Genomic DNA, 16,915 nt, shown 5'->3' with positions numbered 1-16,915 from the left:
AAATGGTTCAGCCACTATGGAAAACATCCATAAACATCAATATGGAGACTCATCAATAAATTCAAAATATAACTAACATATGATTCAACAATTCCACTTCTGGGAATACATCAAAAGAAAGCAAACCATTATCTCAAAGAGATTTCTGCACTCCCAAGTTCATTGCAACATTATTCACTATGGCCAAGATATAGAAACAACTGAAGTGTTTGTCCACATATGAATAAATTTTAAAAAGTGATATGTGGCCCTGGCCAGTTTGGCTCAGTGGATAAAGCATTGGCCTTCGGACTGAAGGGTCCTGGCTTCAATTCCGGTCAAGGGCATGTACCTTGGTTGTGGGCACATCCCCAGTAGAGAGTGTGCAGGAGGCAGCTGATCGATGTTTCTCTCTCATCAATGTTTCTAACTCTCTATCCCTCTCCCTTCCTCTCTGTAAAAAAATCAATAAAAAATATATTTAAAAAAAGTGATATGTGTAGATATTTAGATATACATAGGAGTGGATAAAAGTAGGTTTATTGATGACAATAAAGGATTCTGTGCCAAAGTCTGCTTCAGTATAGCAAGTAGACTACAAAAATGTGTTAATAATGAAAGCTGGCAATTTGTCCTGTGCCACTGTAACATTCTTTTGAGTTAATAAAGCTATTGTAATAATCATAACCCGCATGTCTTTTTCCATAGGAACAACTGTAAACCTGCTTTTGCCCACCCCTGTATATGTGTATTATATATATATATATATATATATATATATATATATATATTTTAAAAAGAAAGAAATTCTGCTATTTGCAACAGCATTGATGAAACTGGAGGGCAAAGTGAAATAAGCCAGACAGAAATGGACAAATACTGCATGGTATCACATATGTGGAATCTTAAAAAAAAAAATTTTATAATCTTATAGAAACAGACTACAAAAGTGGTGGCCACAGACTGTGGGATGGGGTAAATGGGGAGAGGTTGGTAAAAGGATACAATCTTTCAGTTATAAGATGAATAAGGTCTGAGGTTATAATATAGGATTGTTATTATAATTGACTAGTGGCCCGGTGCACGGAATTCGTGCACAGGGGAGGGTATGTTCCTCAGCCTGGCCTGCACCCTCTCCAATTTGGGATACCTCGAAGGATGTCCTACTGCCAGTTTACAGGGATCGGGCCTAAACCGGCAATCGGACATCCCTCTCGCAATCCAGGACTGCTGGCTCCTAACCACTCACCTGCCTGCCTGCCTGCCTGCCTGATTGCCTCTAACCACTCTGCCTGCCAGTCTGCTTGCTCCCAACTGCCACCCACCCCCACTGCCGGCCTGCTTACCCACAAATGCCCCCCTGCCAGCCTGATCACCCCGAACTGCCCCTGCTGCCGGCCTGCTTGCCCCCAAATGCCCCCCTGCCAGCCTGATCACCCCAAACTGCGCTCCCTGCTGGCCTGCTCGCCCTTACCTTCCCTCCCCACTGGCCTGCTCATCCCCACTGTCCCCCTGCTGGCCTGCTCACTCCAAACTGCACCCCCCTGTCCTGATCACCTCCAACTGACCCCCACTGATGGCCTGCTTGTCCCCAACTGGCCCCCCTGCTGGTCTGCTTACCCCCAACGGCCCTGCCCCCCACCAGCCTGATCACCCACAACTGCCCTCCCCTCTTGGCCTCTAACCGCCTCTTCCTCGGCCCCACCACCATGGCTTTGTCCAGAAGAACATCTGGAAGGTCTCCCAGTCTAATTAGCATATTACCCTTTTATTAGTATAGATGAATTATTTTCTAGAATGGGCATTTTATTACAGATGGTTTCCCATGGCATTTTTTCTAAAGAAGTAAAAATTACTTTAAAAAATGTTTCAGGAAGACTTTGAGAAATTTACAGTATCTGCTTTTCTTCCAAGAAAGTTGTCACTTTTATGCCAGAGTGAGAATTATTTGTATGCTTTGTATGTCAGCACTGGGCCTCTGTGACTGGGGGGCACTTAGCTTGACTTGAGAGTAATTATCTTGCTCACTGGCTGGGAGGGAGGGTGTGTGGCAGAGGAGATAAATACTCGGTTCTGGATTATTCATAGATTGCTGACTTTCTGGATTGATTGTGCAAGCCCCTCCTTTTATTGATGTCCACCTTCTATTGACAGACATTAACCCTGGTAGAGAAATGAGATGAAACTCTCTTTCTTTTCATTGTAAAAAGCATTTGAATTCCTAAGGTGTGATAAGGCCTCCCAGCCATCCACAGTCAAGGTACACATTTTCATGGAGGATGTTTCCACTCTTGAATAAATCAAAACAATTTTTTCTTTTAATTTAAACTTTATTCTATAACTGTTTTCTTGTTACTTAAATCCTAGTTTTTTTGAAACTACTTCCAAAGCTTTTCAAGCTGTATATGTCCTTGGAATGAATTTATAAATTAGAATTGAGCCTGGCCAGTGTGACTCAGTGGTTTAGCATCAACCTATGAACCAGGAAGTCACACTTTGATTCCAGGTCAGGCCACATGCCCGGGTTGTGGGCTTGATCCCCAGTACGGGGCGTGTAGGAGGCAGCCGATCAATGATTCTCTCTCATCATTGATGTTTCTTTCTTTTTTAAAAAAAATATATTTTATTGTTTTTTTTACAGAGAGGAAGGGAGAGAGATAGAGAGTTAGAAACATCGATGAGAGAGAAACATCGATCAGCTGCCTCCTGCACGCCTCCTACTGGGGATATGCCCGCAACCAAGGTACATGCCCTTGACCGGAATCGAACCTGGGACCCTTCAGTCCACAGGCCGATGCTCCATCCACTGAGCCAAACCGGCCAGGGCTCATCATTGATGTTTCTATCTCTCTCCCTCTCCCTTCCTCTCTGAATCAGTAAGAATATATTTTAGAGAGAGAGAGAGAGAGAGAGAGAGGAATATATATGTTTGTAAATAACAAAACATGTATTTGATGCTCTTAGAAAGTCTTATTTTCTTTCATTAAAACTTGTGCAGTATAGGGAACTCCATAGATTCTCTTAATTTGAAGAAAGTTAGAGGGAAAGGTACTAATTCAGAGTTCCTTGGGAAAATGTGTCACATATATTTTTTATGTTTATTTTTTTAAATCAAAAACTGAAATACTTTCTGTTCAGAAAATATATTTGGATCTAAATATCTTCTATAATTTTAACCCTAAAATATCAATTTAAATATTTTAAAAATGGTTGGGATGTTTGTTTTTTTTGTTTTTGTTTTTTTTTTTCCAGGTTTTAAAACTTTTTATTTGCATATTAAAAAAATTGTGCATTCCAATAATTAAAATCATTTGAACAAAAAAAAAAATGGCACTCTGATTAAACTGCATTTTACAGCCCGCAGGACCCCTTGGACCAGCTTGGTTTTAACTCTAGATTTCACCCTCGTCCCACCCAGCTCCTTCCTTCACCAACATGCAAGTTGTCCCCCTTCCCTGCCAGCCAGGCAGATGGGAGCGGCAGGTGCAGCCTTCGTTGTCAGTAGTTCTGATGTGAAAAGGGGCAGCACAGTCACTTAAACTGATCCAACCTCTTTGCATCTTACAAAGTTAAACAGCTAAAAGAAGTAAAATAAGAAGGCAATGCTTGTGGAATGTACAGTGCATATTGGCGTCGCTTGCCTCATTATGATTCGCCTGCTTGCTTCTCCTGTTCAATCGTTTCTTTTGAAGGCAGTGGATTTTTCTCTTGCGTTTCTGTCTTCTTCAGTTTCGACTTATCGAATTTCTCAATCTCAGCCATATCGGGTTTATCAGACATGGTTGCAGAGGAAGCCGAGCGAGGTGCGCGAACGAGAGAAGTCGATCTGCTCACAGACAGCCGCCGAGTCTGTTTGTTTGTTTTTAAATAAGTTAGGTTACTGAAGTTCTACATGTTGCTGGATCACCTGGGGTAATTTTCTGATTGGAAAATTAAGAATTATAGTCAGAGGGGAGGACATGAGAATTTTTAAAGAACATATTCAATTTACTTTAGAAGCCGAACCTCTCTTATCATGTGACTTGTTTTGTATGTTTGTTAAACTATATTATCACATAAGCATTGCTGCTATTGGAACAAACAGTGACAGTTGATTCGGGTCATTTGAATGTCCACTGTCTGTTTTAATTTGTATGTCCGTTTTGACTGTCATATGCTCAAACTTCAGTGGAAGTCATGAGAACCTATTATTTTTGCCTGCTCCCTCCTTTATGTTGGAAATACTCTTTTTTACTCAGAGGGACCTTAACTTTAATGTAAGGGATTGTTTCCCTTGCCAACTTTGTTCTTCCTTGCCAAGTAAGAGAGTTGTTGTGAACTCTTTAGTGATGCCTTCCCCAGGATATTTGCAGATGTGGTTGGGAAAAGTCATTTCATCCCTGACCTTTGCATGTCAGGTGCTGGGGTGCCCAGGGTGCTGCCATGCCTGCTGCCCAGCCCCTCCCTTCGTGATCGCAGATCAGATGGCCACCGGCAGGCTGCACCCTGGGCCTGCACCCGGTTCCCAGGATGCTGCCATGCCTGCTACCCAGCCCCTCCCTTCTCGATTGCAGATCCGGGGCTGCAGGCATGGCTGCACCAGATGCCCAGGGTGCCACGGTGCCTGTGGCCCCGCCCCTCACTTCCCGATCTCAGATCAGGGGACCACAGGCACCTAAGCACCTGGTGCCCTGGGTGCTGCCATGCCTGTGGCCCCACCCCTCCCTTCCCATTGCAGATCAGAGGGCCGCAGGCACAGCTGCACCCTGGGGCTGCATCAGGTGCCCAGGGTGCTGCCATGCCTGCTGCCCCGCCCCTCCCTTCACCATTGCAGATCAGAGGGCTGCAGTCCAGCCGGCACCCCTAGCCCCGGGGGTCCTGCACCCCAGCTCTCTCTTCCTCTGATCTCCATGGCGATCACCGGCACCCCCGGCCGGGGGGTGTCGCCTGGCCTGCTGCCAGGCTTTCCGATGGCAATCACCGGCTGGGGGGCGGGCCTGCCCCCCAGCTCTTGCCTGCCACTGTTCTTCCGTCTTTCCCCTTTTGCCTCCCATCATTGCGCCTATGTATGCAAATTAGCCACCATCTTTGTTGGCAGTTAACCGCCATCTTTGTTGGCAGTTAATTTGCATATCACTCTGATTAGCCAATGGGAAGGGTATCAAAGTTATGTTTAATTACCATGTTTGTCTATTATTAGATAGGATAGCACTGTATTGTATAATTAAAATTTGCTAAGAGAGTAGAACTTAGATGTTTAACCAAATTGTCAGACACACCTAAATTGAAGTGCACCATCAATCATTTATTAGTGGGTGACTATGAACAGGTTACCTTACCCCTCTGTGCCTTCGTTTCTTCATCTGTGGAATGAGGAGTTAATAGAACCAGCTTCTCCAGGTTGCGGTAAAATTAAATGAGGATGATTCTGGCACACAGTACCATTCCTTATGTTGTAACTGCTGTTATTATTGTTGTCAACGATGATGTCATTGTTCCCATGAGAGACCAGTGGAGACAAATAAGTTTTGTGCCTACAAATCCTACTGGGGAAGCAGCTGCCTCTGCTTCTTTATGGAACTGCTTTGTTAGACTTCCTGCCTTTGGCCCTGATCAATAATTTTGATGATAGCTGCTGCTCCTGTGTGAGGCAAGGCAGGCGAGGGAAATGATAAGAGAGGTGAGTGATCGCTGAAAAAGCAATGGCAGGTCTATAAACCCAGCACTCCATGGATGTAGGAAATGCTAGCATTAAATTGTTTCTTTTCATCTGAAGTCACTAATAAAATTTTAAGCTTTGCAAAGACAGAGAGGTGTCCTCCATTTCTTCTGAGTCCCAGCACACTGCTGTCCTTAGGAAGCTAAGTCAGCAGCCCTCAATCTTTTTTCTGTGATTCACATAATGACTGCCATTCACATGAATGTTGACTCTCAGGGGGCTGCTTAAGATTCTGTGACATTCCCAACACAGGAGCTAGCTATAATTCCACCCTATTCTCTCTAGAAAGCAAGCGAGAGCTGTATTAATATAGGAATACATTTTAGTTTGTTCCAATTCACTTTTCAAAAAAATTATTTGCAAGCTTATATTTATTGTTAGTAATAAGTTAATTTAACACTTGCCACTGATAATTTTCACCATGTTAGCAAGCAACTCTCATGGGTGACATGATTAAACAGAGAATCTGGGAGCTGCAAGGAGATAGGATGAAGAGAGCATGAGGATACTTATCTGTGTTTCCCAGCAACTGTTACAGGGCTTTTCTTTTCAGCTTAACCCTCCTGCAGGACCAGAACATCTCTCACCAAAAGGGTTTTGAGGTTTCTTTCTTTCTCCTTAGCAGATCAGAACCTGCATAGAAAACAAGAATTAATTGCTCAGGTGAGAGCAATGTTTCTCAATGGCTGGTGCCAAAATAAAAGGATAATCCCAATATTTTTGTGATAACAACTTCTGAAAATAATATTTGGTAAATATTTCCTGCATAATGGGAATATGAAGATGCAGAATAATCATGAAAGAAGGAGGGAGCTTTATCAGGAGAAGATGGCCAAGGGTGTTGGGGGCCAAGTAACATACTGTGTGAAGACACTGGGTTAAAGAGAGGACTATGGACTAAAGCAGAACAAAAGCTCAAGTCTTGATTACTTGTACCGCTATCATTCTTCTTTCCTCTTAGTAAGTGACAAATCTATTCCTCACCAACCAGAAAATTCTGTCACCCTTGGCTCCTTTCTTTCTCTACATTTGATTGATGAGAAATCCTCTTTGTTCAAGTTTCAGAATGTAACTAGAACATGAACACTTCCCCCAGCTCCACTGTACCCATCCTGGTCCATGCCACAAGTATTTTCTAGCTGGATTATTGCAACAGCCTCCTAACTAGTGTCCCTGCTTCTACCCTTGCCTCTCAATAATCTGTGTTGTGTGTGTGTTTTTCCTCACACAGTAGCCAAAGTGATCTTTTAAATATTTAAATCAAATATCATTCCTTTGAAAACCTGCAGTGGCCTTTCATTTCATTCAGTGAAAACCAAAGGCTTTATCATCAGTCTGAGACCTTGTTTGACTTTGATTCTTGCAACCTTTCCCATACCATCTCTAAGTCCCTTCCTCACTCTGCTCTAATCTCTATGATCACCTGGGTGTTCTTAAATAGCCTACCTCAGGGACTTTGCATTTGTAGTTCTTTCTGTATGAGTATTTCTTCCAGAAATTTGCTTAGTTAACTTATTTCATTCAGGTCACTGCTTAAAGGCTTCATTACTGATGAGGCCGTTCCCTTCTTTATGGGCACCTTGAGCAGTCAATCCCTGTAAGCAAAAGGACAATGCTGAGCTCTGCAAATTGTCTAAAGGTTTTCTTTTTAAGGATCTAAAGTGGAAAGCCTATGTCTCAGATTAGTTAAGGTCAAATTTCTGTTCATCATATCATATTCAGCACATTGTTGCTTTTCCATTATAAACTTCTTATTCACTTGTTTTAAAGAATGGTAATTTGGGGAATTTTGGAACTTAAATCCACTTTTTAACATGGGTTATAACTATTGTTTTTCACACTGGCACTTAGTTCATACTCTTCCTTCCAGAGACTGAAACTTAAGTACATTAAAGTACCCAGAGAAGCACAGATGAAGCCAATTGTATTAATGAGAAGGAATATAACAAATTAATAAACCAAATTATGTGGAGTCTAAGATATTCATGAAGGGCTTTTCTCCCCACTTCTTCAAAACATAGGTAGATGTAGATGTAATGTTATGTGGAGTCAGGAAAGTCATAACTCATTTTGACAAATAAAACCCTCAAAGCTATTTATTTATAAGTCTTTGGGTATTTTGTAGTCACCTAATTCAATCATATGCTGAAAATTATGCCTGGGTGTGAATTAGTCCATGGAAATCTGCATCCCCATATTGTGTTCACACAGACCTTTGCATCTCAAGGGAGGTGAGCAGCTGCTGTGGAGTCTGATGAGCCCTATTCTGAGTGAAAAGGAGCCCTGAAAAGGCCCTGGTGCAGTTGATTGGAGGGAGAGCACGGAGGTGATTTCCATTTGGGGAGCTTGTGGGAAAGTGCAGCACACAGTCATTACAGTGCACCCCACCAGTGGCCAGGTGGCCAGGCTGTTGATTTCTCACCAGCCTGCCCTCTCCTGCCCTGGGGAGACTTTATCATGACCTCTGCCCTTGGCCTGACAGCTGGGTGCCTAGTCCCCTCTCCCGCCACGCCCCCATGCTTCTGCTTTCACTCCTAGGTGGCCAGTGATTAATAATCAGCTCCATCATACACAGGAAAGGTGCATGACCGAAGTTTACAAGCAGCTTGTGAGCCAATGCTTGGAAATTCCCTTCTCAGACTGTTTTGCAACTAGAAGCTTTCTAGAAATTAAAGTAATATGTTCAACTCTTTCCCCTGGGACTGCAGAGTGTGTTATATAGTTCAGTAAATCACTGCTTCCAGGAAGAGTTTTCTGTTTCTGTCACCTGGCTGTAGTGTTATTCTCTCAGTTCCTTTTGTTTTCCTGAGGGATTCAATGACAGAAGTACAAAAATAGGGCTGAGTATAGCCAAACTGGGAGATCTCTACACTAGTTACGACTAACACAATAAATTCCTTGGTCAGTAATCCTCAGCTTCCTCAATTATAAAATAAAACATTTAAGCTCTGGCCTGGTAGCTCAGTTGGTTAGAGCATTTTCTGGAAATGCCAGGATTACTGGTTCCATCCCTGGTCAGGGCACATACAAGAATAAATTAATGAATGCATAAATAAATGGAACAACAAATAGATGTTTCTGGAGTGAAGATTGGAGGATGGTGGCAGGCCTGGTGTGGGGGTGTATGTGCATGTGAGAGAGTGTGTGTATGGGCAAGTGTGCATAGGAGTGTGTGTGAATGTTCTGTGTGGGGACCGGGGCAATGGTTCAGGTTCCCCGCTCCCACTGCAGCCACTGTCCCTGGGGCCCAGTGCTTCTCCCCCAGGTTTTGAGTGCACATCATTGGATCTGCGGAGTCTTCCTGAGGAGGAGATCACTAAGGTCACAGCAACTCAGCACCCAGCCTCACCACCACAGCTGCTGCTCTCTGGGCCCAGACAGGCAGTGCGACCCAGCAGCAGAAGTTGTGGTCCCAGAGCTGCTGTGCTGGCCACAGAGGTGCAGTTGCCTCCCCAGCCCTGAGCATCACTGAAACTGCAGCCTGGACAGAAAATGAGTAAACTATGGCTAGGCCACAGAGAGGGGAGCACTGGGTACAGAGGGAAGTGACCAGGACAGCTCTGGTTGCTGGGGTGTGTTGAGAGCACCGAGGCAGGAGTCCCTGATGAGCGCACCACCATCGTTCCACCTAGGAAGTTAGCCCCATCTGAATCAGTAGGAAGGAGCCATATAGGGGAGCTCAGGCCTAGCAAGGGTGTCTGGCAGGCACGTCCGCCAATGATCATGAGGGACTCTTCACTTTCTAGTGGATTTTTTCATGGAGAGCTGCATGGAGACTGAACAGTGGGGCCTGGGAAGAAGGTCTGACTACTTTGAGAGCAGAGGAGGCCCACTTGCACAACACATGGAATGGCTGCTTCTGCCTTGCCCTGCAGATACCTGAGGCAAGGGGAAAAGGCTATGGACTAGAAAATCAGTGCCCCTGTGGCTGGGTCTGACAGCCTGAGGGATTTGGATATTTGGCCTGGTCAGAACCTGGGAGGAAGCCCGACCTGGTGGAGGCCAGCAGCACTGACAGATTGGAGTGCCAGCGGGGTTGATTTGTTTTTATTTTTTAGTGTTTTAATACCTCCTGCTTAAGGTGGCTGTGAGGGGGTGTCAGCAAGCCAAGCAGAGCTGAAGCATTGGAAGGAGAGGAAGTGCCCACCCCCACCCACAAACTACAGGATCTACCCCCAACCTGAGTCTGTTTAAACCATCCAGGCAAAGACTAGTATTCCCTCTATAGAGCCAAATTCCCTAGGGAAAGGGAAAGCAGCTCAGAAGAGGGACATTCAAGGAGTGATACCTGAAGCTGACCCAGCATCTGGGCTACAGAGGCCCTGCTCATGGGACTTCTTTGGACTCTGCCCTGCTGGACTTCGGTTAGGTTGTCCAGGGATAGGCAGGTACAGTGACACAAGTGACCTACACCAGGGAACCTCCCAGGACTGACATACCAGAGGGCCAGATACAACCTCAGAAAAAAATCCAGCAAATTGCACAAATAGCAGATGCAAAGGTTTTTTCTTTTTTCTTCCTTTTCTTTCTTCTCTTTTTTCTTCCATATCCCAGATTTCTCTCTCTCCTTTTATTCTATTTATTTTTTCTGTTGCTGGCTTTTTTTCTTTTTCCTTTGTTTTCCCCTAATTTTTTTGGTCTCATGTCTTGTAGTATTTTTTCTTCTTTTCTTTCCCCTTTTCAGCCTTTCTTGTTGTTGGTGGAGATTTTGTTGTGGTTTTGTTTAGGTGTGCTTGCAGGGGGGGGGGGGGGGGGGGGGGAGGTGTTGTTGTTTTGGTTCAGTCTTGTTTTGTCTTGTTTTGTTCTGCCGGCACCTGAATAAGGGTTGGTATGATGTGGTTAGGGTTGAGACCTAAAGTACAACAAAATCAAGACCTAAAATACAACAAAAGGGCCCATGTAACCCACAAATTGACATTATTAGAGCACCCAGCTCAGAAGATCAAGGAGACTATACCACTAGGTCCCATAAGAAGGCCACTTCTTCAAGACTAGGAGGCATAACAGACTTATCCAATACAAAGAAACAAACACAAAGAAACAACAAAAATGGGAAAACAAAGAAAGAGACTCCAAATGAAAGAACAGAAGGAATCTCCAGAAAGAGAGCTAAATGAATTGGAGACAAGCAATTTATCAGAATCAGAGTGTAAAATAATGGTTTTTACAATGCTCAGCAGCATGAATAAGAACATATAAAGGATGAAAGATCAACCAGTCACAAATAAGAATGACATAGCCAAAATAAAGAATATACTGGAAGGAATCAACAATAAGTTAGAAGAAGCAGAGGATCAAATAAGCAAAATAGAAGACAAGGCAGTAAAATTCACTCATTCAGAGCAGCAAAAAAAAAAAAAAAAAAAAAAAAAATGCAAGAGGACAGGTTAAGGGAACTTTGGGACAACATGAAATGGAACAACATCTGTATCATAAAGGGTACCAGAGGGAGGAGAAAGTGAGCAAGAGATAGAGAACCTGTTGGAAGAAATAATAGCATAAAACTTCCCTAACCCAGTGAAGGAAAAAGTCACACAAGTTCAAGAGGCATAGAGAGTCCCAGTCAAGATGACCCCAAAGAGAAGCACAGCAAGCCACATAATTAAAATGGGAGATGTTAAAGAGAAAGAGAGAATCTTAATGGCAGCAAGGTAGAGACAGTCAGATACCTAAAGGGAGATCCCATAGGCTAATAGTTGATTTCTCAATAGAAACACTACAGGCCAGAAGGGACTGGCATGAAGTATTCAAAGCAATGAAAAACAAGGAACTGAAACCAAGACTACTCTATCCAGCAAGACTATCATTCAAAATTGAAGGTTAAATAAGAGCTTCACAGACCAAAAAAAAAAAGGCTGAAGGAGTTTATTACCAACAAACCAGCATTACAAGAAATGATGTTAAAAAGACTGCTGTAAGAAGTGAAAGAGAGAGATAGAGAGAGACAGAGAGAAGAACATAGGCATAAAGAAGAATAAAATGGCAATAATTAAGTATCTATCAACAATAATCTTAAATGTAAATGGAGTAAATTCTCCAATGAAAAGACATAGGGTAGCTGAATGGATAAGAAAACATGACCCATGTGTATGCTGTCTACAAGAGACCCACCTCACTACAAAAAACTCACACAGGATGAAAATGAAAGGACGGAAAAAAATTTTCCATGCAAATGGACAAAAAGCAGGGGTAGCAATGTCTTAGAAATTGAACTTCAGCCGAAACCGGTTTGGCTCAGTGGATAGAGTGTCAGCCTGCGGACTCAAGGGTCCCGGGTTCGATTCTGGTCAAGGGCATGTACCTGGGTTGCGGGCACGTCCCCGATGGGGGATGTGCAGGAGGCAGCTGGTCGATGTTTCTCTCTCATCGATGTTTCTGGCTCTCTGTCTCTCTCCCTTCCTCTCTGTAAAAAATCAATAAAATATATTAAAAAAAAAAAGAAATTGAACTTCAAAACAAAGGCCATAAAAAGAGACAGAGAAGGAGAGGGGGGCAAGATAGCTGCAGTCTAAAGAAGTTCTGTCTGCTTGCTCTCAGCACTGGAATGGACTTGAGGCTCAGCTGCAGAACATTTGACTTAAAAAACAGCTGAAAAAATAGCTGCACTGAAATACTGTGAACAGTGAGCATGGAAAAGGGACAGGAGAAGACATTGGAGTGGGTGAGCCAATTCATACAGCTGCTCATTGTGGCTGGGAAGCCAGAGGGAAGGTGCCACAGAGCAGCTCCTGCCCCTAGGGAGCATAGGGTTTCAGCCCCACACAGGAATCCCCAAACCAGAGCAACAGAAAAGAGAAGGGGAGCCCACTGACCATCAGATAGTGGGGATCAATGGTGATTCAGTCTTCCGAGGGGACTCATGGCATAGTATCCCAGGCAAAAAGCAAGTGCTTGGTTATAACACCAGCCTGGGAAGCTTGCCCTCATTGGTCTCTGCAGGAGGTGACAGTAGAACTCTGGACTCGTGGAAGGGTCTGAGCAGACATCCAGCAGTGAATCTAATGAGCCAATTATTCTCTGAAAGAGTTTTAAGCAGAGAGCAGGATGGGGGTCAGTCAGAGTGCCCTGGGAAAGAGGTGTGGTCTTCCTCACCTTGGGCAAAGAGGAGGCTCTCCTTTCCCAAACAGTGGAACAGCTCTGTGCTAGAAATCTGTGCCCATGCAGTTGAGCTTGGTGGTGTGGGGGACTCAGGTATTTGGCCTGGTGGGAGCCTGGGCAGAAGCCCGGCCCAGTGAGAGCTGGCCCTGCTGAAGCAGGGCTGGAATTTTTTAAAATTAATTAATTTTTAAAAATCACCTCCTGCATGGGGTAGCAACAAGAGGTTGACAGTTTCCCAGGCACAGCAGATGCATTGCCTTTCCTAAAAGCTATGGACACCACCCACAATGCTAATCAGTTGAAACCACACTGACATCACCAGATACACTTGCAGAGCCCAGTTCTGTGTGAGGGAGGGGAATAAGCGCACAAGTACATTAAAGGGACTAGTCCTGAAGTAGACCCAATCTCTGGGAAACAGAGGCTCCGCCCACCAGACTACTTGGAGATCCACTCTGCAGGGCTTCAGCCAGTTGCCCAGATAGGGGCTAGGACATAGGCTCAGAGAGAACTGCAGTAGAGAACAGTCTGGGAGGCCTGGACCCACATAACAGGGGTCAGACCCAATAACATTGAAGCAAAATCCAGCGAACTCCACGAATAGCAGATCAAAAGTCCAAAGCTGTTTTGCTGTTGTGTTTGTTTGTTTGTTTTTGTGTGGTTTGGCCTTTCTTTCACTTTCTATATTTTCCTGTTGCTATCTTTCAGTTTAGTGAATTTTTCCTCATTCTCTTTACTTTTTAAAATTTTTATTTTTAATTCTATTTTTCTTTCCCCATTTTTCTTTTCCTATAATGCATTTTATTTTATTCATTATTATTATTTTTTAATCATTATTTCATTCATTTTTTTTCTATCTTGTATTTTGTATACTTACCACATTTCTGGTTTCTTTGTTTTTGGCTTTCAAATTCCTTCTCTCTCTTTTAAAAAAATTTCTCCCCTCTAATTCTTTTGGTCTTTTTTCTTCTAGTAGTCACTTTTTTTTTTTTTTAATGGCAGTGGGGAGGGGTGTTGTTTTGTTGTTTTTTTTTGTTTTGTTTTTTTTAGTCTTTTTGGTTGTGACTGTTATTTTCATTATTGTTTTGTTTTTTAGTGTTGTTTTTGGTTTGGTCTGTTATTGCCTTGTTTTGTGCTGTCAGCAACTGCATAACAGTTGGCATGACATGGTGGGGGGGTTGAGACTTGCAGTCAAAAAGCATAAGGGCTGAGCCCACCCACATATGGGACAACAGCAATCAAGACCCAAATTCAACAGAAGAACCCACATAACACACACAAGGTATTTCCCAACCCAGAAAATCAAGGAGACTACATGACTGGGTCCCACAACAAGTCCACCCCACCAAGACTGGGAAATACAGTAGTATTAGCCGATGCACAAAAACAAGCCAAAGAAACAGCAAAAAATGGGGAAACAAAGAAAAAGGTCCCAAATGAAAGAATAGGAAGAATCTTCATAAAGAGAGCTAAATGAAATTGAGGAAAGCAATTTATGATATATAGATTTCAAAGTAATGGTTACAAGGATGCTCAAACAACTAAGTGAGAACTACTAGCAACTTAATGAGAACTAAAAGGAACCTGGTAGGTACTACATTGACATGAAAACAGCTACAGAAACCATGAATAAGAACCAATCAGAAAGGAAAAATGACAAAACTGACATAAAAATTACTCTAGAGCTCTGGCAGGTGGGGCTCAGTGGTAGAGTGTTTGTCTGCACACTAAAGAGTCATGGGTTTGATTCTCAATTAAGGCCATGTACCTGAGTTGAAGGTTAGATCCCCAGCCAAGTGGAACACAACAAATTGATGTGTCTCTTTCACATCAATGTTTCCCCACCCTATCTCTCTTCATCACTCCCTTTCACTGTCTCTGAAAATCAATGAAAAAAAAATATCCTCAAGTAATGATTAACAAAAAATAAAAAGAATACCCTGGCAGGAATTAACGATAGATTAGAAGAAGCTGAGGATTGAATCTGTGAATTAGAAGACAAGGTAGAAAAAAAAATCAATTAGAGCAGCAAAGAGAAAAAAAAAAACACTTAAAAAGCATGAGGACAGTATAAGGGAATTGTGGAACAAAATGAAATGGAGCAGTATCCATATTACAGAGGTGGCAGAGAGAAAAGACAGTAAGGGAAAGAGAATCCATTTAAAGAAATATTGACAGAAAACTTCCCTAACCTGATGAAGGAAAAAGTCACACAAGTTCAAGAAGCACAGAGAGTCCGGATTTAAATGAAAACAAAGAGAACCACAGCAAGACACATCATAATTAAAATGGGAAACATTAAAGACAAAGAAAGAATTTGAAGGGCAGCAAAAGAGAGTAAGTTACCAACAGGCAGCTCCAATAAAGCTGTCAGCTGATTTCTCAACAGAAAAGCTACAGGCCAGAAGGGAATGGCATGAGTTATTCAAAGTAATGAAAAGTAAGGACCTGAAACCATGTTCAGCAAGGCTATCATTCAAAATAGATGGTGAAATAAAGAGCTTTTCCCAGGCAAAAAAAAAAAAAGGCTAAAGGAGTTTATCACCACCTAACCAGCACTGCAAGACATTCTAAAGGACTGTTATAATGAGAAGAAGAAATATAAAGAGAAAATAGGTATAGAGAATTAAAATGGTAATAAATAAGCACCTATCAATAACATTAAATATAAAATAGGTTAAAAGCTCCAATTAAAATACATACAGTAGGTCAATGGAAAAGAAAACATAACCCATGTAAATGCTGTCTAAAAGAGACCCAACTCAGAACAAAATATTCAAAGAGGATGAAAATTAAGGGATGGGAAAAAAATTTCCATGCAAATAGAAACACAAAAAAGAGCAGGGGTTGCAAAACTCATGTCTGAAAACATAGACTTCAAAATGAAGGTCATCACAAGAGACAATGAAGGACAATAAATAATACTAAAGGGATCAATCCCACAAGAGGGTATAACTCTGGTAAACATATATACACCTAATATTGGAGCAGTTAAGTATGTAAAAAATCTTCTGGAGGACATTAAGGGAAAGATCAACAGCAATACAATCCAAACAGGGGATTTTAACACCCCACTGACACCATTGGATAGATCTTCCTCACAAAAAATCATTACAAAAATAGCAATCCTAAGTAACACACTAGAACAGATGGAATTAATTGATATTTACAGAACATTTCAGCTAAAAGCTGCCAAATATATACTCTTCTCAAGTGCACAAGGGACATTCTCAATGATAAGACAACATGTTAGGACACAAACAAATCTTGGTAAGTTAAAGAAGATTGAAATTTTATCAAGCATCTTTTTGGATCATAATGGCATAAAATTAGAAATAACTACAATAAAAACACTCATAAGCATTCAAACACATGGAGGCTAAAGAGCATGTCATAAAACAATGAATGGGTTACCAATGAGATCAAGAAAGAAATAAAAAACTTCCTGGAAACAAATGAAAATGAACACACAACAACACAAAAGTTATGGGACACAGTGAAAAGCAGTCTTGATAGGGAAGTCCATAGCACTTACAGGCCTACATCAAAAAAACAAGAAAAAATTTTTAATAAATTATTCAACCCTACAACTTAAAGAATTAGAAAGAGAACATGGAGAAAAGCCCAGAGTAAGTAGAAGGAAGGAAATAATAATGATCAGAGTGAAAATAAATGACTTAGAGACAAAAACAAAAAATCAAAGAAACCAAGAATTGGTTCTTTAAAAAGATAAAAAATATTAATGAACTTTTAGCCAGACTCATCAAGAAACAAAGAGAGAGGACCCAAATAAATAAAATAAGAAAATAAAGGGATGAAGTAACTTCTGACACCACAAAAATACAAAGGGTTGTAAGAAAATACAGTAAGTTGGACAACCTTGGAGAAATGGACAAATTCCTAGAAATGTACAATCTTCCAAAACTCCATCAGGAAGATTCAAAAGTAGACCAATAGAACAATAATAACTTATGAAATTGAAGTAATAATCAATAAAATATCAGCAAACAAAAGCCCAGGCCCAGACAGCTTCACAGGCAATTTTTACCAAACATTCACAGAAGAGATAATACTATCCTCTTGAAACTATTCACAAAATCAAGAGGAGGGAAGCCTTCCAAGCAATTTTTACAAGACCAG

At 42.0% G+C, this 16,915-nt stretch overlaps 1 protein-coding gene across 1 annotated transcript; it reads right to left on the bottom strand.

Annotated features, from left to right (window-relative positions):
* Window positions 1–3,232: 3,232 nt before the first annotated feature.
* Window positions 3,233–3,822, bottom strand: LOC139005130 (thymosin beta-4). The gene has a single exon (XM_070407501.1). The coding sequence runs from the start codon at window positions 3,757–3,759 to the stop codon at window positions 3,625–3,627; it is 135 nt and encodes a 44-aa protein (XP_070263602.1). The 5' UTR covers window positions 3,760–3,822; the 3' UTR covers window positions 3,233–3,624.
* Window positions 3,823–16,915: the final 13,093 nt, after the last annotated feature.

The sequence above is a fragment of the Myotis yumanensis genome, unplaced genomic scaffold, assembly GCF_028538775.1.
Source record: "Myotis yumanensis isolate MYYU_CA2020_CCGP unplaced genomic scaffold, mMyoYum1.0.hap1 SCAF_3, whole genome shotgun sequence".
Classification (NCBI taxonomy): Eukaryota; Metazoa; Chordata; class Mammalia; order Chiroptera; family Vespertilionidae; genus Myotis; species Myotis yumanensis.
This window is presented reverse-complemented; position numbering and strand designations above follow the sequence as displayed.